The sequence below is a fragment of the Castor canadensis genome, chromosome 5 (assembly GCF_047511655.1).
Source record: "Castor canadensis chromosome 5, mCasCan1.hap1v2, whole genome shotgun sequence".
NCBI classification, from domain to species: domain Eukaryota; kingdom Metazoa; phylum Chordata; class Mammalia; order Rodentia; family Castoridae; genus Castor; species Castor canadensis.
In genome coordinates this window covers 162,148,648-162,174,737 of record NC_133390.1, presented here as the reverse complement: position 1 = coordinate 162,174,737, position 26,090 = coordinate 162,148,648, and the positions used below count along the sequence as shown (strand labels likewise).

Here is a 26,090-nt window from a genome sequence, read left to right as displayed (position 1 = left end):
TCCTAAAGCAATGAAAGTCCTAGGCCTAAATGACTTTGATCATAATAAAGGGGTTGAGACAAAACTCAGAGTTCCAGGTTTAGGAGTCTGAGCTGCTAGACACTAAGGCTGGTGCAAAGGAACACAGTTAAGACAGTCACCAACACAAAGGGCCAGTTGAATCCAGAACCCTGGAGCAGGCAGCCTGAAGGAGGAAGTGCAGTGACCAAAGGTACTCAGGAAGGAACCACTGAGGAATCAGGAAAGAGGAAAGAGTACAGGGTCCAAAGCTACAGGAGGAGAAGAAGGGTTTTAAGAATGGCTTCTTGAACAGAGGTGAATGTCACCAACAAGGCACACAGAACAGGGAGGTCAGCATGTTCTGAGAAGGCCTAAGATCCTTAAGATTCTTATCCTTTATCTTCCTTTGGAAATGTAAGAAACATATAAAAGCAAATACAGTATCAGCAATGTGTGAATCCTGGAGCAGAATCAAGGAACAGGTGTGAGCTCCACACACCTGGAAAAGCAGTCTGAGTCATCATATTCAAGAGGTGGGGGGGTCACAATGACACAGACACATGGTAAGAAATGTAGTAAGACATATGGAAAAAGATAGTCTATGAAACAAGATGGAAATGATGCAGAACTCTGCTGGGCTGTCTTCCAGCTCTCCACATTCTCCTTCCCAATTAGCTGTTCCTACCTGATCCATACAAGTAGGCTCCCAGCAGCCAAGGTCACCCCTCAGTCAACAACCTCTAGGACAAGCAGACTGGTCCATGGTGGGAACCTGACCCCAGATCAATCATCCCAGATTCCTTCCCTAGGAATTTGGAATGAGAGAAATTAGTCTCTCTCCAAGTAGTTGGACCTATGAAAAAACACTGCAGGAACCATCAAAAAGCATATTTTCTGTCAGGTGAATGGATGAAATAGAAAAAACAATAGCATCTGACACAAAGGTCAAGATAATTATGAAGACAAAGGTCTTTATAATTACACCTGGCATGTATGTAATTGCTCACTTAATTGAACTGAAATTAATATGGCATATAAAGCAATCAATGCAACTATTTGATCAGCCCCTATCATTCTCTGCTCGTCTCTCCTCCTTCCTGGTCACAGGTGCCTTCATTTGTAGGCTTAGCCACCCCAGTCTCTGAGTGAAACCAGAGTAGATGGCCTTCCAGCAGCCCTATCCCTCTAGGCTATTTGGAATTAGTCCATTACCACGAATGCATTCTGGGCACCCATGGGTCTCTAGACCAAAATGTTACCTAAGCTACACCCTCCTCTACTCCCTCTCATAGTTTCTCGTTCTTGTTCCCTTCAGCCCACTCATATCCTCTTCCGCATTCTCTTCCTCTCACATAAAACTCACATGCAACACCCATACCCTATCCAGCCCACACCCTTAGCCAAGATGGGCCCTACACACCAGTCACCTAAGACCCACAGATCACCCCCTACACAAAGACCTCACCCCACACCTCATGGAGGACACACTGCAATGCAAGAAAGGAAGGAATGAAGGAACAAATGGCCCGAGCCAACAAGAGACCGGGCTGAGTGCTGCTGAAGTCCCAGCATGCTCTGCATGTTCCACACACCAAGGTCTGACAATCTACACCCTGCATTCCCACTTTAAACAAAAAATACTTCTAGGAAGTTATCTATATCAACTACTATAGGCAGAACTGAAAGAGGCAAAATATTTTAAATCTCTATGTCATACCAAAAAGACAATGAAAGTCAGTTCTGGGCAATTAATAATTACTGATTAGCAATGATTCTAAGACTTGGACATTATAGTTTTCATCACGACTATACCTGCCTAGAACAATTTTTAAATTTTAATTTAATAATTTCTAAAAGACAGAAGGAGATGAAGAAGATCAGAGGCAAAACAGAGATGACCTGCACAACTTAATCATAGAAGAGAGAACTAGAGGTGAGTCTAGCCCAGTCCTCTGCAGAGCATTTCAGCAGAAACCATGGCAACAGAGCTGAGAGCTAATGAAAAAGGGCAACAACCCAGGGGTTATCATGGGCACCCCAAGACAACAGACCCCGACATGCTGTGAAAAGGACACATACAGATATCCCTCTGAGTTACAGAGCTTTTACTCTCTCCAAGTTACTCTGCATTCTTAAAGCCACAGGGAGACTGACAGACTAGGAGCCAGCAGCCAGAATTTTTCACATTTCACCAGGATTACAGAACTAGTCTTCTGAATAGCATCCCCATTACTCTTGTGTCCTCTACACAGTACCCAAAATGATCTTCCTAAAACCCAAATATGATCAAGTCACTGCCCTAACTCACATCCTCCATGGCTCCCAGCCAGGTGCACAATGGAGTCCATCCTCCCACACTTAGCCATGAGGCCTTCCATCATCTGACCCCTGCCAGTCTCTCCATTTCAACCTCCCATTGCTTCCCATTTGATCAAAATTTATTCAACCCAGGTACCTACTACTCTGTGCCAGATACTGTTTTAGTAGGAGGGATAAAATCATGTGACAGGCAGTCAGAATCCCAATCTTTATGGAGCCTACACTGTAGTGCTAAAAGACATACAATAAACACACACCTGGATATGCATGTAGTTAGGTAGTAACAACTGCTAAACACACACAAAAATCTGCACAAGAGGACAGTGAGTGACAGAGACGTGGTTGTAGATACGGTGTTCGGGGAAGGCCTCGCCAAGGAGGTAAGACTTGATCAGAACTGGAATGAAATGATGGGAGAGTCACAAGAACATATGGAGGAAGACCAGTCTAGAAAGCAGGTTCCCCTAGAATAGAAGTTTGCTTGGCTCTTTTGGAGGAACTGCAAGGGGCCCAGTGTGGCTGGAATGCAATGCAGACAGCAATGCAATGTGGAAGGAGGTGAAGTCAGAGCAGTGGCTAGGGGACAGATCACTTTTGCAGGGCCTGGCAGGCAAAGTGAGACTTGTAGCTCCCTGAACTAATGGTTTCTCACTACTGTGGTTCCACATGTGCTTAAGGAACCCTTCCCCACCTTTGCCCATGGGAAAACTACTACACATCTTTCACACACCCCTGAGTGTGTGACAGTTTCTAAACACTTCCCAACTGCCCCCAGCTAGCTAGAGTTAAATGTTCCTTCCCTGCCTGTCTTGGCACCTTTAACACACTGAATAGTGAACATCTATTTTTGTGTCTACCTATCAGGAGGAGTCAGGGAATGTATGGATTACCTGCAGATAGCATGGTGCTTAGTATATATGAATCACAAGTGGCCAAAAATATGTGTTGAGTTGAAATGCTGTTTCAACCAAAATATTATCAAGAGAGAAAAATAATGTAAACCTAGCAATAAAAATTTTAACATGGAAATGATTATATGTACAAGGAAAACTTTAATTGCACAAGTCTAAATATATATACTATGGTCATAAATAAATTCAAGAAATATAGCTTCACACTGAAAAAGGTAATAAAAAGAAGCTGCCTATGTGGGGTGAAAGACAACATGTAGAGAAACAAGACAAGTAGGTAATCATGAACTCCCTTAGCTAATTACAGGCTAATTTCCACCCACAAGCTAAAAAGGAACATCCTATGATCATGTGGAATGTAGGACACCAGATGGCTCCAGAAGGCAAGCAGGCCATTCAGCCAAAGATGAGCTCTTGCTTGCTACAGATGACAATTGCAGTGTTTACAGAGGCAGAAGGAGGGAAATTTCTTACCTCTGCATCCAGAGTGGCTGAAGCCACAATCAGCCGAAGATCCCCTCGCTTTTTCTGAATCTAAAAAAGAAGGCATTAGAAAGCCATGATAACAATGCAATATTCATGGATGGTATAATGTGATATCTGAAATTTACTTCAAAATAATGCAATGTGAGGAGAAAAACAGAAATTTTTTTTTGGAAAAAGGGAACTTACCAATGAAACAAGAATGGCACAAATTAGTAACTGTTAAGATCATAAGTAAAAGTGGGATCATTATGTTATTCTTTCTAATTTTATAAATACATACAATTTTCTAAAACACCAGCTAACAAAAATTGTACACAAAAAGCAAAGGGTCTTTAAGATCTGAGTTTGAAATTATTGAAGACAAAACCATTTTTCCCCTGACAATGTGGATTTTGGGATAATCTGAATCTATGTATACATAGACAAAAGTATGGAAAAGTATTTAAAAGAAATAACAAATAATATGGACATTAACAGTTATTCAAAGAAAGAGATGATCAACAGGTATCGAAGAAAGGATTGAATAAACTTTAGCAAAACATAACAACAGTGAGGATTTCTTTTTCATCTACCACATTGTAAGGATATGTTATGGCTAATCTCAGTTTTGGCAAAGATTTGGTCAAATGGGCTGGCCCTCTTGTCATACTACTCCTGACAAGGTAACAATCTGGTGAGTGAATTTCTCATATCAAAAAATCTAATCCAGCCAGGTGCTGGTGGCTCACACCTGTAATCCTAGCTACTCAGGAGGCAGAGATCAGGAGGATCATGGTTTGAAGCCAGCTCAGGCAAACAGTTTGCAAGACCCTGTCTTGAAAAAAATCCATCACAAAAAAAAAGGCTGGTGGAGTGGCTCAAGGTGTAGACCGAGTTCAAACCCCAGTACCACAAAAAAAAAAAAAAAAGTCTAATCATTGGCCAAGGAATAAAATAATGAAAATAACAACAAAAGCAGCTCACATAATCCAAGTTACATGCTATTAATCTAGAGCCAGCATACAATGGTAGTCATGTCGTATGCACACTACAATGATGCCCAACTAAGGAGGTTAGGCACATCTGAACTACAGCCCACCTTCCCTCCTTACCCGTAGACATGCTCCCAGAGAGGGCATCTTTTCTTGTTAATACAAGGGTACCTCATGGTCTTGTGATGTGATCCCAACAGTTTTACGGTATCAGATTTAAGCCTCATAACAAATGACGAGACAGCCGCTCTGTCCAAGGGACCTCTTTTTAGAGGTTCCTTATTTGCACTGTCCAGTACAGCAGCCTCTAGCCACACAGGGCTATACAGAGCCCTTGAAATAAACAAAGCCAGTGTGGCAGAGAAACTCGATTTTTTATTTTATTCCATTTTAACTAATTTAAATCTAAACAGCACACAAGGCTAGTGGCTACCATGTTGGGACGTATACCAGCACATATACAGAGACTTTTTTTAACCCCCATTTTAGGTATGGGTGAACAGGGAAGAGTCAGAATTTGAACCCAGGCAGTCTATCTGTTCTGGAGCCCATGCTCTTAATCACTCTGGTCTAACACTTCCTTCTAGACTCCTGTCACTGAGAATCTGTCCAGAAAAAAAACAATCAGAAAATAGGGGTAAGGAGGAGTACGTGGAGCAATACAAGCCTGGCCATGAGTTGTAATTGCTGAAGCCAGACAATAGGTACACAGAGGTCATCATACTCTACTAACTATCCTGGGGTAAACTGAATACTTTATAACAAAAAGTTAAAAAGTGAAAAGAAGCAAAACTGCAACACAATTATAGGGGTGCTCTCTGCAACAGTACTGCCAAAGTTAAAATCTTAAAGCCATATAAATACCTAACATTAGGAGAAGAGTTAAAGAGACAGGTGATTGTGTAGCTATTAAAAATAGTATCTTTAAAGAATATTTAATGACACACGGAAATGATCTTGATGTCAAGGAAAATTATAGGATTTAAATTAGCACATACAATCCAATCCCATTGTGCCAAAACACAGGAATGTACACACAGACACACCCAGAAAAGAAACATACTAACATTCTACCAGGGATTTTCTCTGAACAGATGAGATAATGAATGATTTTCATTCTATTTTTTTCCCTTGTATTTTGCTGGATTTTCCAAATTGCTACAATTACTTTCCTAATCAGGCAACATGACAAAAACATAGAAAACAAAATACTAGGAGTGGAGTCATACCTTCTTTAGTAAGCCAATGGCAATGTCAGTGTACAAGGTCCTCTCATGGGCTTCGTCTAGCATGATAACACTAGGAATCAGAGGGCGCCTGTCAGTGTGCATCAAAACAACCAACCTACATATCCCATCCTGATCTCCAACCAGACCTATGGGTACTCAGCCCTCATGCAATCACTGAGTCAAAGGAAACCTATGTCACTCTTCTTTGACCTACTACGCATGGTTACTTTAGCATAACTTGGTGAACAGTGATGTACTGCTATCATTAAAGAGCTATGCCACCCACACTGGATTCCAATAGAATTTAATACCTGATTTTAAATGGCACACATAATCTGTAACCCTACAGAACACAAAAAAATAGGAACAAGGCTCAACCACGTTAAGGCTGTTAAACAGCCAAAGAGGCAGGTGATCATAGCTGTAACACCCATGTACCAGGGAGTCAAGTGGGACATTCTCTCCCAGAATCCCACAGAACCTGGGGGACAAACTTAGTGCTACATGTGATAGCCAAAGACACAAAAGGTGGAAGAAAGTGGTAATTATTAAACTCTGCATTACATTCAACAAAACCCTGCCCGGTGAGTTTTCTGCTATGCTGTCACTCTGCAGTCACTATCAATCCTATGGTATGACAGAGGCATAATAAAAAAGGTAAAGTCAATAGGCTGTTTAAATGGTAATAGAGATTTTTATGCGCTTCTTTTGGACTGTCTGTAAAGGACCATACTACATAAATTCTGAGAAAAACATCAAGAGTCAAAACAGCCAAAAGCTGAAATAGAGAAACGTTTTGGGGAAGCTGAACACAGACATGAACCACAGCTATTAACTCAATGCTTCTTAATTTATGTGTGCACTCTGGAAACTTTAGGAACATTACCATAGGAAAACACTTTTTTACCTATACTTCGTTAACAATGGATCAACCATCATTTCTCTGACCAGCATTCCATCAGTAAGAAACTAAAAAATAAAGATGTAAAGTTTTAGAAATAATTTATCTACATTAGCATATTACTTTTTTTTTTTTTAAAGTTTAAGGGCAACTCTGAAAAGTTCAAGAACCTCTATACCAGGACATGTACAAGATGACTCCCACAAAAGACTGAGAAAATTCTCCAACATTTTTGTTATCAAGACTTTGAACACAGGGGTTGCAAAGCTTTTGGCAAAATTCCATTGTATCGTATCGATATCATATGACTATCAGGGAACTCCTATTTCCTCTGGTCTGCACCACTGGGATTGCTGATGAATAGGCAACGAAGACAAACCTGCATCTGTCCCAAAGTAATGCTGTGAATCTAAGGTAACTGTCGACTGCAGCTCTTGAGGTTAACTCAACTTCCACTATAATTACTTTAGGGAAGCTACATGGAATCAAGGTTAAAAACATGGGCAACAGAGTCAGACTGCTTGGAGTTCAGATCTGGCTCTACTTCTCACTTGCTGTAAGTACTTTGGACAAGTTCTTAACCCTCTCTAATCCTGATTCCTAACCTGTAAAATGAGGTAAGGAAATATCTACTTCACAGGGTTACCATGAGAACTAAGTAAAAGTATACACAGAGAGTTTAGCACACAGTGTTCAAGAGACAACAGCTATTACTACTTGGAATTAATGAATATTATAAATTTTTTAGAAATATGCAGTAACAACTGAATGCTGTTACTCTTAACCCAAAGCAAATCCATATGTCAACAAGGCTAACCCTCCTTTGTGTGCTGAATCTTGGTGTTTTTACTTATCTCAATTCTTTTTAAGAGCACAAAATGTTTCCACCATAGTTTGTTTGGTTCTGGTTCCAGCTGCCATGTGAATGTACAGGGGTGAAAGTGAGAACTTGCCACCACAGAAAAAGCACCAGTCAAAAACTGAGCATCTTGAAGCTGCGACCAAATGGAATATGAAAGCTTCTTGTGAAAAACTCAAAAACAACACATGCTTGCATAATCCACTGAAAATTAACTAGTTTAAATAGACTTGATGGTTTAGATGAATATTACCCTCATCTGGCAAAATGCATGTCAAAGGTAACATACTACAGAAATTTGGAAAAGAAGGCCCATATCTTTGCAAACCGCTACATTGTTGTTTGACTCATCAGGCTATTTCCATCTGCCTTGGTTGCAAATTGAGAAGCAATTGTGATTCTAATCCATCTCATCAGAGCATGCCGTTCACTGTTTTACTGCACTACCTGATTAGACTTTGATTCCAGCATAGTGGTAAACAGTAGACACCCTGCTGGGCTGATTAAAACTGATTACTATTGATAATAATTATTAATATTAGCAACTAGGTCAAATAACATGAACATTTAAAAAAATTATCTTATAAAAATAGGCCAGCTCTAACTAGTGAAAACATCATTTGTAGAATTTTACAAATGATGAAGAATTGATGTAAAATAACTACATCAATTTTTATGACTTCGTCCCTGTTTTTAAGTCTTTAACAGGTTTATTTTTGTATTTAAATAGTTACGTTGAGTCTGTGAGGAAAAAAAAATAAAGTACACACAAGAAAAAGCCACTTTGAGTCCTGTTCTATCAGCAATGGGCATATAACATGAGGTATTCACCCACCCAGAGCCTCAACTTCCTCTGTAGACTAAAGGCTTCCTTTCAGTACTCTTTCAAAGAGCTCTGCACTTCCCAGCAGACTAAGTCCCCAGTGGGTAGGACAACATACTTTCTGTTCTGGCCTCAGTGTCTTATACAGCAGTGAGGGCTGCGTGCTTAATTCCCCCAAAATAATCTTATTTACACCAGGAAAAGCAGCTGGAGCACTTCACCTTAATCCTCGTCGCCAGCGCATCAGTGCAGTCATCAAAGCGGATGCAGTAGCCCACCTCGTGGCCCAGCACTGCACCCCTTTCCTCAGCTACTCTCCCTGCAACCTGTGGGAAGAAAGCTCATGCTGAAAACAGAGACATGCGATTACTGCACAGAGCACACATTATGGAAGATCTAAAGGTCATTTATTAAATATTATTTGAACACAGTGGAAAATGAGAAGAAAGGGGTAGGCCATTAAAGAATAGTGTGAAAACTTCTGGGATTTATTAACATATATATTTCGCTTCACTGTATCATGGTCTTGGGGCAACTTAGAAGAACATACAAAGTAAAAATAAAATCACATAAAGATGTTACAGATGAATTATCAAAGAAACTGAGCCAAAGGTGTAGCTCGGCAGTAGAGACCTTGCCTAGCATGCACAAGGCCCTGGATTTTCAATCCCCAGAACAGGTGGGAAAAAAATCAGCTTTAAAATTGGGGCCAAAGCAAAAAAGGAAGCAAAAGAAATGACAAGATTACCCTCACCGTGCTCCTAAAGAAAGAACATACTACCAAGGGACAACTCTTCATGCCTCCATGCTTTAAAATAAAGCCCTTACCACTGGACAGAACAGGAGATCAAGGCAGAACAGGAATGATCAAACTCAATACTGGGCCGAGTTCATTTTCTTTTGGAGCAAAAGGGTAATGTTTCAAGAGCCAGATACCTCAAACAATTCTCAACAGTGTCCCTCCCAGCTGCCAAACCCCTGAAAGTGGAAATGAAGAAAAGAACTCAAGTTTTTAAAAAGGGCAGATGAGTAGTAGATAAGACAGAAGGACCCAAGTGAACATAATAAAAGTAGAAAACAAAATAACTGTTATGAAGATGATATAGCTATAGATGGAATTTCACCACCAATACACAACAAATAAATGGTGAAGGAGAGACTCAAAAATAAAATCCAACAGGAACGCTCCCTAAACTACTCCAAAAAGGACATTCAAAGGTTACTAACTGGTTAACAGAAAATATATGAAATAATAAATAAACAAAAACGAGCACAGTGACTACTACCTGTAATCCCAGCTACTTAGGAGGCTGAGGTGGGAGAACTGCAAGTTCAAGACCAGCCTGAGCAACTTAGCAAGACCCTGTCTCAAAAATAAACAAAAACTAAAGAACAATGTTTATAACTTAACTTAAAAGAAAACAAAAGGTTTCATATTCACCACCTAACTACCTAACTGCAAGGAGTCAAGGGGAAGCAATATGACTAGAGGCTCCCAGGGGAAGCAGGCATCCATCTACCTCCTTCAAAGGCAGGCAGCCCCTGCCCCCAGGAGTCCTGAGCCGTGGTTTATTTTTTATTAATATTTTTTAAATTTTTATTGTTTTATTATTCATATGTGCATACAATGCTTGGGTCATTTCTCCCCCCTGCCCCTATCCCTTCCCTTACCACCCACTCCGCTCCCTCCCTCTTCCCCCAACCCCCTCAATACCCAGCAGAAACTATTTTGCCCTTATATCTAATTTTGTTGTAGAGAGAGTATAAGCAATAATAGGAAGGAACAAGGGTTTTTGCTGGTTGAGATAAGGATAGCTATACAGGGAGTTGACTCGCATTGATTTCCTGTGCGTGGGTGTTACCTTCTAGGTTAATTCTTCTTGATCTAACCTTTTCTCTAGCTCCTGGTACCCTTTTCCTATTGGCCTCAGTTGCTGAGCCATGGTTTAGAACATGGCTGCCCCAGGTGTCCTGAGGCAGAGCTTACTGACACAGGCATTCTGCCCAGCAGCCCCAGCTCAGGAGTGCAGAGCCACCCAGCACTCAGCCTCTCCACTAGCACCAGGGGAGTTATCTTCCATCTCTGTTTGAGAAACTGAAGAGCAGATGAGGATCAGAAGTGGCTCTGCCTAGTGACTTGAAATTACAGATCTGGCAGGCCAAAACTCAATCAATCAATCACCACGCAGTTGGTCTACACCACACAGTGTTTCAAAACAGCTTATGAAACCAAAATTCATCCTCCCTCTGGAGATTGTATTTCTCCATAACCAGCATTTCACCAGGACAGTTTTGTTATTGTTATTGTTTGGAGTTAATCCTACACATCATTATGCTACAAGCACTAGAAAATGGTACAGAGGACGCATGCATTCTGGAAGCCTATAGGGAAAACAGGCTTGTAAGAGTGAGAGAACATATGGGGCTGGAGATGTGGCTCAGGCAGTAGAATGCCTGCCTAGCAAGGGCAAGGCCCTGAGTTCAACCTCTAATTCTGTCAAAAAAAAGAAGAAATGAAAACAAGTCTCTTCATAAAAATATAATCATTTTTATGGGTCTTTAAAGTAAAAGTCAAGCTTGGTTATTCTTATTTCACTATTTGTATATATTTGCACAAAAAGTGTGTTTTTAGTGGGGCATGGTGGCACATGTCTATAATCCCAACACTAAGGAGGCTGAGGCAAGAAGATCTTGAGCTGAAGGCCAAACTGGGCTACAAACAAGGCCCTATCTTTAAATAAATAAGCAAATAAATTAATAAACAAACAAGTTTTTATTTTCAATCTTTTTAATTGCATCATTCATAATCATACAGGGTTATACTTATTGACTTTTTAATAGATTTTTAATCTATTGTTTACATTCTGCTCCCAATAACTTCATTAACTGAACTGGACAAATTATCTTTTTAATAGACCAAATACATACAGAGGGAAAGGAGGTAAACAGCTGGTCTGTAGGCCCAGCTATTTGGGAGGCAGAGATAGAAGGATTGTGGTACAAGGCCAGCCCAGGCAAAGTTAGTCTGGGTGTAATGGTACAGACATGTAATCCTAGTTATTCAGAAGGCAGAGAACAAAGTTTGAGACCAGCCTGGACAAAAACGCAAGATCCTATCTACAAAACAAACTAAAAGCAAAAGGACTGGAGGTCCTCAAGTGTAGAGCACTTGCCTAGCCAGCCTGCAGCCCTGAGTTCAATCTCCAGTACCCCACAAAATAAAAAGAGAAAGAAAAACCACTGAGCACCTAGGTAGGACATGGCAAGTGCTGGACTCTGCGCTTTCCCACAGCCCAGGAGGTAGGCAAAATACCCTTGTATCCACAAGTAAGGACAATGAAAGAAAGCAGGTTCTGGGCTTGTTCTGAATCTCACTTGGAGGATGGCTGGTCTGATAAAGCCAAGGAGTGCACTCATTACTAACTGCCTCTCACAGTGATCAAGAACTGCTTATGCAATCTGTTTTCAGGCTCTGAGATTGTTTTTAGATTTTATTCTACACATAAAGTACTTTCTGAGATGTGGCATTTCAAAGGTGACAGCTCTGTTAACGGTACATGGTTAATTTATACACTCTTTGTTCTTTCAAGAGAAAGCCTGTTGGTTGCATGGAAGTTATCCATGGTTACAAATTTGAAGCGAAAATGAAAACCGATTAACACCTGGTATTACAAGCCATACACAGGGAAAAATGCTCTAGTTTTTAGCTGAGTCATCTTTCAATGACATAAAAGGTTAACTCTATCACTGCAGTGCACTTTCCAATTGTTATCTCATTTTAGTAACATGTGCACACAACCCTTGAAAAATGTTTATCAGTAATTCCTAACTGGAAGACCATTAGAAAATGGACCTTGGGGAAAAGGATTACATAATAATTAAAACACTGTGCAGAGTAAAAATAACTTGTCCAGGTAAAAATGATAAAATAAAGGCATTTTTGATGAAAGAAGAAAACAGCCACAAATCCAAAGAGTAAACCAGGAAGCACAACTGCCAAATCTTAGAAAGACCAGAAGTGGCAGTATTCAGGCCCCCCAATCAGGAAATGTCATAGTGTTGGCCCACCCTGACAGTAAAGAATTACAGGAGAGATGGTTAGGAGAAGGCAGATAGGCAGGACACAAGTACCAAATTTCAAATCAGAGAGCCTTAAGAATTTCATCCTGAGCCACAAAGATCTTTTCTCAGCAAGGGGCGCATGGCAGATCTGCATTCTCCTCCCCCATCCAGCAAAGAACAAGAGCAGCTGGGACAGGTTGTGCCTACCCCACCCAGCACCACCTCACAAGTCTGCAGAGGCCAGAGATGAGTGCTCACCTCATAAGTACTAACAGGACAAGCCAGTACACAAAAGCTGACCACAAAGGGAGTAAAGGGCAAACAGAACATGGGCAGAAGGCAGCTTAAATAGAAACTTCAAGTGCTAGCACAGTGGCTCAAGAGGCAGAGCAGCTGTCTAGCAAGTACAAGGCCCTGAGTTCAAACCAAAAAAAAAGAAAAGAAAATGATAGTACTATGTCATAACAAATGAGAAGGGCTAGAGGTGTGTCTCAAGTGGTAGAGTGCCTTACTAGTGAATGCAATGCCCTGAGCTCAAATCCCCAGAAGAAAATAGAAAGCACAAAAGTATAAAAACAGATATAAAGGTATAGATTTTTAAAAAATCGAACGGAGGGGGGAAAGCGGACAGATGAATATGTGTGTTGATTCTTCTTCTTTCATAACAGGAAACTAAGTAAGTAATATTATGAAGTTTTGTTATTATTTTTTCTTTTCAAGCCTTAATAAATTCTCTTATGGTGAACAAATATTAAACCAAAGTTCAGTAGCTTTTATTTCATTTCCATTTCCTCTTTTGTTAAACTCAATCAAAGTAAATACATGGTCATGATCCCATTTTTATAAAATTATTTCTGTCCAACAAGCCAACCACTCATCTTTATCTTGAAGAGAAATTTGGAATGATTGCTCACAAATGTTCACAATGCTTTTGCATTGCTGAGAGATTTGAAGGTTTTAAAAATTAGTTTTGTTTTTACTTCCTCAGTACTTTACTACTTAAAACATTTAAAATAGATAGGAATCAACTTTACAGAAATTCAAATCATTATTCTTTTTAAACTAAATTCTTAAGGAGCAACTGCTCTCTAATTGCAATTTTTAGGAAATAAGGGAAAAAAAGCCAGGAAAACAGAAGTCACAGAATCTCTGCACTCCAAGAGAAACTCACCGTCACAGCAGCCACTCTTCGAGGCTGGGTCACTCCGACCACTCTTCCTTCAGCTGTCCAGCCAGCTTCTGCCAGGTACTGCAAGCAGAGCCATAAAGGAGTACACACCTGAGACCACTCTTACAGTCCAGCCTCCCCCATGATGGCCCTAATCTGTACTAAAATCACTCATAAATGAAGTAACACAGTTCCTCTTTCAGCAGAACTTTGGAGGACAGATCTGAAGGTTAGTGATGTTAATTAATTAACATCAAAGTTTATAGAAAAACCAAGACACAAATTCAGCATTTGGACCACCCCCCTCACTCCTAGGTCCTTCAAAATCTTCATGTACTACTACAAGTGCCTCAGGAAAAAAACTACCCATGGGTCAATCTGAATGGTGCTCAAGCTACAGGACAAAGAATTTTAAAGTTACAGAGAGCTCAATACAAATAACAACTATGTAACACATCTCAGTCAAATTAAATAAAAACAATTATTTGCAACTACCCAGGAAAATAAGTAAGTAGATTACATTACAATATATATATATAATTTGAATATATTTATCTTATTTGTGTATTTATTTGATTATAAGCAATCACTATCAAATATGAATAGTTTTATAATGCTTGTTTTTACAGTCAGTATATATTACTTCTATAGTAAAAAAGATTAAAATTACTATTGCATGTATGTGCTCATTGGTTCAAAAGAAATAAAGGAAGGATAATATAGAAACTAAAGAGAAAGGATGTCTACAGGGTCTGTGAGAAAAGGGCAGAAAGAAAGGAAAATGGAAACAGGGTAACAGGGATGAGGAGGGAGCAGCTGTGTTTTGAATGCATCACTGTGAGTAGCTCTGACTGTGAGGACAAATCACGTTGCACAAACTCTTCAAATACACAAAAGACAAAACCAACCAGGGTGTGGAAGGAAATAAAAACATCAATAAATGACACTTTGCATTACAAATGACAACAACCACACTGAAGGGGTGGAAATGAAAAGACCTAGCCTAAGTAACCATGGAAATGGTATCTTCAGTTGATGTTAAAAAACTAATGACAAAAAGACATAAATGCTATAATCTAGTTAGTAAATGCTGGTAAACACCCAAACAGGGGTATGGGTTAGCAATTCTGAAACTATTTTATGTGCATACTAGAATTTAACAAATACATGAATACACTGTAGCTAATAAGAAGGGAGTTTCCCACTGTTGGAGAAAAGTTAAAAATAAGGGAAGGCTAAAAGAAGACTTAAAATATTGGATTGGAATCAGAAGTATTAGCATAACTCCCAGTATTTGAGATAGATAGATATATAGATAGATAGATAGATAGATAGATATGCACATATAGATGGATAGATACAGGTAGAGAGATGCTTTTCTGTTATGAATTAATGTATTTCCTAAGTTGGCCTGCTGAGACAGAGCAATGGGTGCCCTAACATTCAGATCTTGATTTCTAAACACCATTCTCCAATAAAGGAATGAGAGCATGTACACAGAACATGTAAGATGAGCCACATCTTGTGGTATTGGGAATTAAGGTGGTGCTCAAAAAAGGATGGAGTCACCTATGTGCAGTGGTGCAACACCTGTCACCCCAAGCTACACAGGACACTGAGATTAGGAGGATCATGGTTCCAGACCAGCCCAGGAAAAAAAGTTTGTGAGACTCCATCTTAACAGAAAAAAGATGGGCATGGTGGCACACGGTTGTCATCCCAGCTATGGGCAAAGTGTAAAATAAGAGGATCATGGTCCAGGCCTGCCTGAGCAAAAAGTAAGACCCTATCTCCAAAAATAACCAGAGCAAAAAGGGCTGGAAGAGTGGTTCAAGTGTTAGAGCGCTTGCCTTGCAAATGCAAAGCCCTGAGTTCGAACACCAGTTCCACAAAAAAAAAGACAAAAAGGGTGAAAACTTTTGGAAAAAAACAGGAGCCAAACTGAAAAAGCTCCTAACAGTCAAATACAGAACTTCAGCAAAAGAGTCACAGTACTGGACACTATACTAGACTTTTAAACCATACAAAGGTAACTATCTTTGAATCCAAATTAATGCACATAAATAATCAAAGAAGTGAGTGGTGAGAAAAAGGTTCGTTGGTTTGTTTTGTGGCAGTGCTGGAGTTTGAACTCAGGTCCTCATGCTTGCTAGGAAGGTATTCTATCACTTGAGCCACTCCTGCAGTCCTGGCAATTTTAGAGGTAGTTGTTTCTTATAGAAAATTCTATTTAATAGAGGTAGGAGAAAAAGGAAAAAAGAAAATCATCACTGCTGCAGAGAAGATTCACCAAGGGACACTAAAATTTGAAGGTCAAAGTTTGAAGAAAAGCTGAATATTTGCAGTGTGAAATCATCTCCCCTAAGATTTTGTCAACAACAAATAGAAAGGCAATAGCTTTACAAGTGAAGTGTGGCACCTTAACCAAGTGACCAAGGTTAGTATCTCTGGTGACCAGATCCCCAGCACCACCAATATGATACACGAAGAGGGGCGGCATCATTTCTGTGGTCTTCCTGCCAAAAATACAGAAGTTTTTGTAATTGTGAGAACACAGGACAGAAATCCAAAATGGGAGATATTCTAAAAAAATAAATGCTTAATATTCTTTAAAAGTATCAAGGTCAGGAAAGATGAGGGACGTGAGGCCTTCCCTCAGACTGGAGGAGACAAAAGTAACAACTAAATGCAATGCAGAATTCTGAAACTGAAAAAGAACATCAGTGGAGAAGTGAGATTTAAGTCAGATGTGGGATCTAGTTACTAGTGTTGTGCCAGTGTTAATTGTCCTGCTTTTGATTACTGTTCTAGAAGAGATATGAAAAGCAAAAGAGGGTTCCATATCACTTCTTAAAGCTTTTCTCAGTTAAAGTTAGCTAAAAATAAAATTTAAAATGGCTATAAGGAATAAAATGTAGTGCACAATATTAGTTTTTTGCTACAAAGTTTCTCTCTGTGTGTTAATTACATACACAAAGTGCTATCAACCACCCCAATAAACACAAATACAAAAACAGGAGATGAATAAGAGCTAAGGTTCACCGAGTCCCTTCCTAAGCGCCAAGAACTGATCTGAGTGCCTTAAATGCACTCCCCATGTGACTAATCCTCACAACAAATCCTACAAGGAAGATAGCAGCACCAACAACGTACAGACAGGGATCAAAGAGGTCACACACCCTGTCCGAAGAAGCGGATAAACATCTTAGAGATGGAATGCAAGCCTGGCAAACCAAAACCCTGACATATAACTGGGACACAATCCTAACATCCAAATTCAAGCAACACCCATGCAGGAAATCTCTCAGGAATAGTAAGTGAAAGAACCGTAACTTTCCACAAACATAAAGCACCTATCCATGAAGCTGGTCACTCAACCCACAGTGTGACTCAGACTTCCACTGCACGCTTACTGCTGCTGCAAGGAGTAAACTGACAGACACTGCAAAAGCCAATGTAGTGCTGACATGGGGAAGCATGTGTGTCATGCAGGGAGACCGCAGAACCTGCGGCTGAATTCCATCTCCTTTCTCTACACTGCTAAAGGACTACCAAATGTCTGTCACCTGCTAGGTAAAATAGAATTAGGAAGTACTACACCAATAACAGTACTGATAAAAACTGTTAAGAACAGCTCCTAAAAATGATTTAAAAAAAAAAAGAACAGCTTGTTTTAACAGTCCATTGTTTTGAAAGAACTAGCAAAAAACACCATCCAGTTTCCAGATATAATTTGTGGAATTTCAAAACTGGTGTCTGGTGCTTCGGGAAAGGTACTATATAATCTGGCCAAATAGTTTATTTAGAAAAATCTGCTCCATTTTTCTTTAGTTCCTCAGCTTTTCCAATCTTCCTAGGCCAAATAAGCTGGAAACAATGGCTGTCTCAGAGTAGGAGAACTGAATGGTTAAGAGAAAAGGGAAGAACCGTCCACAGGAAGGATAGCCGATATTGGTGGGCCAATAACATAGTTTTAGTCATTTTTACCAGCAAAACTTAAGAGATTCATTTTTTACCATAATACCTTTATACTTTTTAAATTTAGTACCATGTAAATGTATTTCCTATCTTAAATAAAAAAGTGCTTATGATAAAACACAATTCCTTAAAATAATTAAATTCTAATACACATGAACTTGGAGCTAGCAACTCTGTAACTATTGCATTTATTCTAAAAATATACCTATGTATGTGCAAAATGATACATGTGCCAAGCTGACTCACCACATTATTGTGATAATAAAAAACCAGAGACAACCTAAATGTCCATCGACTGGAGACTGGTAAAATAAATTCTGTGCACACACTAGAACCTATGGAACTAGGGAGGAAAAAAACGATACATTAAGTGGGGAAAAAAAGACAAGGTGCATCAAAACATTGTTTTAAAAAGAGGGTATAGAGATATATTCATTTCTCTGTAAATGCATAAAAATCCCCACCCAAGAAATTGACAATATCGGCTGCATATCAGTAGACAGGAACTGGGAACTCTCCCTCTTCTCGTGTCCTGTCAGATTTGCCTGCATTTCAAACCACATAAGCCTGTGCAATATTCAAAAAAATCAGACATATTAAAGCGAATCTTATAATTTTGCTGTCACACTGCCCAACCTCTGTATCCTTTCAGCCTTTCTTTCCCTGGGCTCAGCCCCTCAGCAGGCCCTCTCTGTTCCCTGGAAGCTAAGCCTTACTGGAGGAAATGACCACAACACTCTGACATACTGTATTCTTCCAAAAATCTGCTATACACACATTGCCACCCTAGCCAATCAAGTAACTGGTCAGACTTTTAAAGAGCCAACTCACAACTGTGCCCTGTATTACAAATCAACAGGTCCCACAGAAGAGCTGTGCCATCAGTCCATGTCCCAGTGATGACAAACAGCAGATCAAAGCCAGGATGACCACACAGTCTGAGCAAGAAATAAACCTTTGTGTTTTTAAGCCACTAAGATTTTCAGGTTTTTTGTTACCCTAGGACACTTTATCCTGGGCCAGGCACCATGGCTCACATCTGTAATCCCAGCTATTTGGGAGGCAGAACATGGAGGATTGCAATTCAAGGCCAGTCTGGTCGAAACAAAAAAGTTAGCAAGACCCTCATCTCAAAAACCAAGTCAGGTATGGTGGTTCACACCAGTAATCCTAGCTATGCAGGAGGCAGAGGCAGGAAGGATCAAAATCCAAGGCCAGCCTTGGCAAAAAGCATGAGACCCTATGTGAAAAATAATCTAAAGCAAAATGGGCTAGAGGATTGGGCACTGGTGGCTCACACCTGTAATCCTAGCTACTCTGGAGGCAGAGATCAGGAGGAACATGGTTAGAACCAGACCTGGGCAAGTAGTTTTCAAGACCCTATCTCGCATAGCTTAAGTGGCAGAGTGCTTGCCTAGCAAGCATGAGGCCCTAAGATCAATCTCCAGTACCATACCCGCCCCCCCAAAAAGTTTATCTAACCTTAAAAGATAGTTTAAATACCCATGCAGACTAATCCCAGAACACACTACAGTTACTGGATCATATGTGGCCTCCTACCTCTCTATATCCCCACCTCTCTACTCCAGTGTCTTCTCCATAAAAGGAAGGAATAGCTCCTACTTCATAAGTCACTGAGGATTAAGCAGCAGAAAATTTATAAAGTGCTTACTTCATATAGCTCCACCATTATGTTATATCAATTACTTAGTATGATTGCTAATAATCTTGGCAGATTTTACCTAGCCCTTCCCGTTTCTCTCTAAGAAACAAACAACTTTAGGGGCTCTTGTGTACCATTTTGCCTTCAGGCACCTTTCCTTCTCTGTCTGTATTTCAAATTGTCCTTCTTTACTAAGTCATCTGCCTGCCTCCTTTCCTCAGCTGTATCCTAGATGGGCTGGGGAACACTTAGAAAACACCTATTCTGGGCCATTCCTAAATCCATTTTCAGAATGGGGGTTGGAGAGCAGACGAAGATATTAAGAAGCAAGTCCACAAGTCTGGTCAGCAGCACATCACCAACAGGCTCAAAACTGCAAGGGGTTTTCATCTGCTTCTCTGAGACTCTCCTTCCACAGAGCTATCACTTCTGTTTCCTCACCTCTTGCCACTGCCTGACTCACTGTCAGCTGCCCCTCTCCTCTCACCCCACTGGACTGGCTCTCCCCAACGAACAACACAGGACTGAATCAGGCCCTCTGCTCCCCAGCCACTTTCTCGGCTGAAAGTGCTTCCCACACAACTCCCTCGTGAACCCTCGCTCCTCCTTGGCTTTCTCTGACCATGGGCCCTCTCCTGGGTCCTCGTCATCTTCTTATGCCATTCTATCTCCTTTCTGCTCCTGATACCTAAAAGCTAATACTCCAGGGCTTTGACCATGGGTCTTTTCTCAACTCTCTCTGGTCCGTGACTCCTGCACATATTAGGATTCATAGTGTCAGTATGTGAATGAGCCGTATGTCCATACCCTCTAAGTCTGCGCTCTGCCAGGCTTCTGCTCCCAATCCAATTTTCCTGTTAACAATGTCATCAAAGACCAACAGTGACATAAGAAATAATACATCTGTTTAAAGTCAAACAGGTCAGTTTTTCCCACAGCCAATCCCCTCTTTATTTTCTATCGAATTTATCACCACAGCACTCCAAGGCAGCAAAGCTTGGTTAGTCAGAATCTACTTCTGACTAACACCTCCATCCCCTTTGTCAACACAAATATCCATCCAGTTTCTGACCGCTACAGACCCTAACTCCAAAATCCCTCATTCCTATCCTCCCCTGAGTATACCACTATCACTGTCAGTCAAGGACTCCATTATCACCTTTCCCAGTGCACAGGCCCTCATGGTCTGTCATCTCTAGCCTCAAGTCATCCTTCATTTCAATTTAAAACAGCTCTCCAGATTGGGCATGGTGGTGAACACCTGTACCCAGCCTGAGCTACATAATAAGACCTTGTCTCAAAAAACTGAAAAAAAAAATTAGCTTATCATGTTGAATACTTATTCACAAACACTTTAAGGACATACCACTTTGAAACTCCAACAGGCATTATTTATTAAAACTGAACATGAGCGTAAGGCTACTCTTAGGTATAACCCAATAAAAACACACATGTTTAACAAGAGCAAGCCAGGAACGTTCATCACAGCATATTCATAACAACAAAACTGGAGACAACTTGAATGTTAATCAACAGAACAAATAAACCAAACAACACTTAGACAGGGAGCACTATACAAGAGGTCCACAAACTTTTTCTATAAAGGGCTACATTATAGATTTCTAGGATTTGAAGATCTTAGGGTCTCTGTAATAATTCCTCAACTCTACATTGCAGCATGACAGAAGCCATGGGCAATGCCTGAACCAGTAAGTGTGACTATATGTCAATAAAGCTTTATGACAAAACAGGCAGCAGGCCAAGTGTAGTGGTGCATGCCTATAATCCCAGCACTTGGGAGGCTGAGAAAAGGAGGACAGTTCCAGACCAACCTGGGCTGCACAGAAAGACCCTATATCAAAAACAAACAAGATAACAGGCAGTGGATTGAATATGGCCCATGGGCTATGGTTTACTATTCAGCAATGAAAACGAAGAAACTGCAGCTACATTCAGTGACAGGGAGCAATCTTACACACATAATGTTTACAGAAGAAGCTCTCCCTTCATGAAGTACAAAACTAGAAGCCAGAGTAAGTTACCCTTTGTGTGTACATTTGTAGGGGTGGAGAGAGAGAGCAGGCAGCAACTAGATGGGGACATGAGAGGGCTTCTGGGGTACTAATGTTTGCTGTCATGATCTGGGTGCTGGTAACATAGCTGTCTTTCCTCGAAAATGAATCAAGCTGTACAATTATGACACACGTACTTTCCTGTATGAATTTTATGCTTTAATACAAATTTACTTTTTTAAAAGGAAAGAAAAACCTGCGAAGTCTCTCAACCCTTGTCCCTAATTGCCATCCTTCACCAGTCAAGTCAAAGGTCTAAGACACTCTGACCTCACCTACCTCTTCCGCACCCCAGTACCTCTGACTTCAGTATTCACTGGAACGGAACATCTTTCCACTTGGCTCCCATTAATTGCTCAAGGTCTATTTCAAATGTCATTTCTTTTACATGGCCTACTGATCCTTCTTTCCACTCCTATTCACACCAGATATGATTTTTTCTGGCAAGATATGTTTCTTCCATAGCAATCCATAATTCTGTAACTGATTTTTACTTACAACTACAATGACATTTATTTTACCTCACCTTTTCAACTGTAATCACTAGAGGAAAACACACCTATGTATTATATGTCTTTGAATGAGTCCCATTGTTCCTTTCAGATAATGGTGAGTCCATTACATTTTGGAATTATAATAAATTACATATAGCTATTAAAAAATATATGAGTGAGCTGGGCACCCGTGGCTCACACCTGTAATCCCCGCTACTTGAGAAGCTAAGATCAGGAGGATCTCAGCTCAAGGCAAGCCTGGGCAAATACTTCATGAGACTACATCACCAAAATAACCAGAGCAAAATGAACAGGAGATATGTCTCAAGCTGTAGAGTGCCTGCTTTGTAAGCACAAAGCCCTCAGTATATCTCTCTCTCTCACACACACACACACACACACACACACACACACACACACACACGTATATGCATATATGTATGTATTTATTTCCTGAGAGAAGGCCTTTAAAACGCAAAAGATAGTAAAGAGAGTTCTCAACTTACAAAGACCTTCCAACTAAATCTAAGTGTAAGGACACATGTTAAACATACACTCACCTGAGGAATCTGCGTGCTTTTCCCACATCCTGTTTCTCCAACAATCACCACGGTCTGATAGTTTTCTATCAAGTATAAAATATGATTCCTAAGCTGGAAAAGAATAATTACACATTGTAAATAGCCATATTTTGTCTCAAGAGACCTAAACAAAAACCTCTGTGAAATGAGGTGGCTCCAAAGGAAAGTAAGTTTTAAGAAATTTAAGAAATACCATCAAAATGTATTTCAAACTCTCAGGCACCACTGGTATCAGTATGAGCTACACAGCTGCAGGTGAAATAGTTACCAAAATTTACCAACTCTTGATTCAAGGATTTCCCCCTTATAAATTACAAACTAACACAAACTTTATGCACAGATGTCTATAAAAGCACACTCACTGCAGAATTGTCCAAACAGCCTAAATGTTCACCAACAGGTGTTTGGTTAAATCAGTTATGAAATACTCCAATAATGGAGTAATTCACAGTTGTCAAAAAAACCCCAACTGTCTACTTATACTAACATAGAATAAGCTACAAGGTATGTTAAGAAAACCAGTTATGAAGCAATGTAAATGATGCACTAGTATTTTTATTCTTAAAGAAAGGATAAATACATATATACTTATTTACAGGTAGACTATCTCTGGGGAAAAAATAAAACAAAAAACTATAAATAGTGCTGCCTTCAGGGAGAGTGAAAGGGTGGAGAACAGGGATATGAGGGAGAAATTTGAATTTTGTACAACATGCATGTATTACCTAACTTTAAAGTTTTTCATTTATTAATGAAATATAATTAAAAGAACACACTTTCAGCTCTACCTATAAATGAAAATTCTCAATAAAGCATCCGCAAGTTACACACATTCTTCAACAGAGCCTCATTTACCCTTCCAGCGTGAGCAAAAACACTGATTTAGTTAGTGAAAAGTCACAGATACTTAGCTTCAGAAGGTGTATCTGTAAACATCATTGATTACAGACACACCTGATGGTCTGCAAGGTAATGAAGGTATTCCATAAATATCTGGTTTGGGATGAAGGAAAACAGTGCCTCCCACTCCCTCTCTGATCGCCAGCTCATGCGTTGCCACACCAACAAAATGTAGGCTGAGAAGAGGGATGCTGCCAGTTTCTAGCTAGCAAACAAAGTACTGGTTATTTCAGGTTTTTGATTTGGCATTACCTGGGGTCTACTTATGCAGTCCTCAGCCTTAGTGTGAATATCATCTGGGATATTTGTCAGAAATGAAGACTGGTAGCCCTATCATCAGGGCTTCTTATCAGTAGGGCCAGGTGAGGTCCAGGAGTCTGTATTTATATATGCACTCAAAGGAGACTTTACTACAGGTGGTCGGATGACTGGAGTCTAGATACTGTCCTCTTGGTTGCTTGGACTTTGTGTTTCCTTTCACTTTGGGTAAAGGAGGAGGAAAGCTTTGGGTTCCTTTGCAGTTATTTGTAAAAGGCAAATTCACTGGGTGAACAGATGGATAGATAGAATGGCTGGGTGGGTGGGTGGTCAAGGAAAATTTGAAAAACATTTAAATACAGATAAATAGAGAAATAGGCATTCTAGGAAACACAAGTGAAAAAAGCAAAAGGAAGAGGATGGAAATAAACAAACCATGCAAACTCTACTGGAGGGGGCTATAAAAAGCCCATAACAAGCTCAGGTTTGAATTGCAAATGAGTTAGGAGAGGTGTGTTTAGGGCTTTATTATAAGAGGCCTTGAATTCAGAGCTAAAGAGTCTGGACTTTAAGACTGGATGTCATGGCACACACCTGTAATCCAGCACTTGAGAGACTGAGGCAGAAGGATGGAGAGCTCAAGGCCAGCCTGGAGTACAGAGCAAAACCCTGTCTCAAATGAAAACTAAATAAAATAACAAACAAAAAGAATATAGACTTTACATAGAAGGCAGTATAGGCTGCAAGCATTTTGAGAAAATGGGGCAGCAGCATACAAGACTGATTAGACATGAAGAAACTGCAGTCAATAATCCAACTTCATGTGCTACAGGTCTAACAAGTGTTGGAATCATTGCAAATGAAGAGAGGCAGATGTGTAACATTTGAGAGACACAACAAGATTTCTGGCTTGGAGACGAAGAGTAACACCACCACCGCTGGGCTCAGTGAAATCAGGGAGAGCTGGTGAGGAGGATGGGACCGAGCTTCGGAGAGGGGAGTAGGTGGGCACAGGTGGACACCTTTGCAGAGCAGTGTCCAGGGCCCCAAGAGCATGGCAGCTACAGAATGCTTGGCTACAGCCAAGGGGAAGGCTGCTTTGTAACCACACCAGATCTTTAAAGACAGGTTGCTGTTTTAGTTCCAACTTCTGATTTGTTGTTATGTGTGCAGGGCCAGGATCAAACCCAAGGCCTTGCACATGCTAGTGCTCCACCACCAGTTGTGTCTGTAAAGCTACTTTTAGTCTGAATGGTGCAGGGGTGGTGAAGGGATAACTTTTACTCTGTCTCCTAGACTTACCTTCAACACCTTAGGAGAACTCAACAGTGCTTAGGCTCTGCTTTGCTTTATATCAGTAACTTACACCTATTTTTTTCATTTCGATTCTATCAATACATCTCATCTTCTGCTTTATTTTCTTCATTTGTTGTTTTACTTTATCTTATATGACAGAAAATAAAGAACAGTGAAGAAAAGGCTAAAATTTATTCAATAAACACTACTGTGAGGCTGAAATTGGGAGGTTCGAGGCCAGCCAGAGCAAATGGTTTGTGGGACCCCCATCTCTAAAATAACCAGAGCAAAATGGACTGGAGGTGTGGCTCAAGCAGTAGAGCTCCTGTTTTGCAAAGCCCTGAGTTCACACACTAGCACTCTGTGTGTGTGTATGTGTGTGTGTGTGTGTCTCCTCCTTGTGCCTGAGCATTTACTACGTGTCAAATATGTTACTGACACTCTCCAGGGAGTCTCTCCTCTGGTCCTCTGAACAACACTAGAATGTAGGTGCTATTAGTCCCATATCATAGATGAAACAGCTCAGGATGTGAAGCAAGGTCACAGAGCACGCAAATGGTGAAGGTAGGGTTAAAACCCTGAAATCCAGCTTGAGCCTAGAGACTTTATCAAAAACAGTGTCCTTCAGTGGTGAGGAAGCAAGAGTTAGCCTATAATCTCATCTCTTAAGGGTCACACTCATTAATGTTCACATATAATGGAGGACATTAGTCACCTGAGGAGGAAACACTCTCACTGTCAGGTCCTAAGTGACTACAATGTTTGGGACCACATACTCCAATCTAGGCAATGTGGATAAATTAAGAAGACTGCCACTTCATATCCATGTCTATTAGAAGAGGAATTGGCAGCACAGTCTAGACAAAGGGACTCTCTAAGTCTAAGAGCATGGCATCTTTCACCCAGCTCTGTCCAGGAGGAGAGATATGGGTGCTGCTGACCATACCTACTGAGCTCATTCTAGAGGCATCCTGTGAGGCAGGCAGAATTTATCAGCCTTTTCCAGAGGCTGAGGAAATAAATATTCTCCAAGTGCACCTAACCCATCTTTGGCTCTGAGCCTTCTTCCTGATACAATGTGGCGTTCCATATACACTGGCCAACAGGGAGAAAACTCGT

At 40.4% G+C, this 26,090-nt stretch overlaps 1 protein-coding gene across 8 annotated transcripts in view; it reads right to left on the bottom strand.

The window, feature by feature from the left end:
* The window catches only part of Dhx35 (DEAH-box helicase 35), a 67,988-nt gene that overhangs the window by 34,577 nt on the left and 7,321 nt on the right, over nucleotides 1-26,090 (bottom strand). For 6 of the 8 annotated variants that reach the window (XR_012448250.1, XR_012448249.1, XR_012448248.1 and 3 more), the window contains exons 3-8: nucleotides 22,497-22,589; nucleotides 13,733-13,810; nucleotides 8,721-8,825; nucleotides 6,824-6,885; nucleotides 5,917-5,986; nucleotides 3,705-3,764 (exon numbers count right to left, since the gene is read on the bottom strand). Coding sequence is in view for 5 of the 8 variants with exons in the window: in XM_020156346.2 (XP_020011935.1) it covers nucleotides 3,705-3,764; nucleotides 5,917-5,986; nucleotides 6,824-6,885; nucleotides 8,721-8,825; nucleotides 13,733-13,810; nucleotides 22,497-22,589 (468 nt within the window). In the remaining 3 variants the exon portion in view is untranslated. Of the gene's footprint in view, nucleotides 1-3,704; nucleotides 3,765-5,916; nucleotides 5,987-6,823; nucleotides 6,886-8,720; nucleotides 8,826-13,732; nucleotides 13,811-16,148; nucleotides 22,453-22,496; nucleotides 22,590-26,090 lie in introns of those variants that run through there. The other 2 variants (XM_074074759.1, XM_074074757.1) reach the window with 2 other exon arrangements.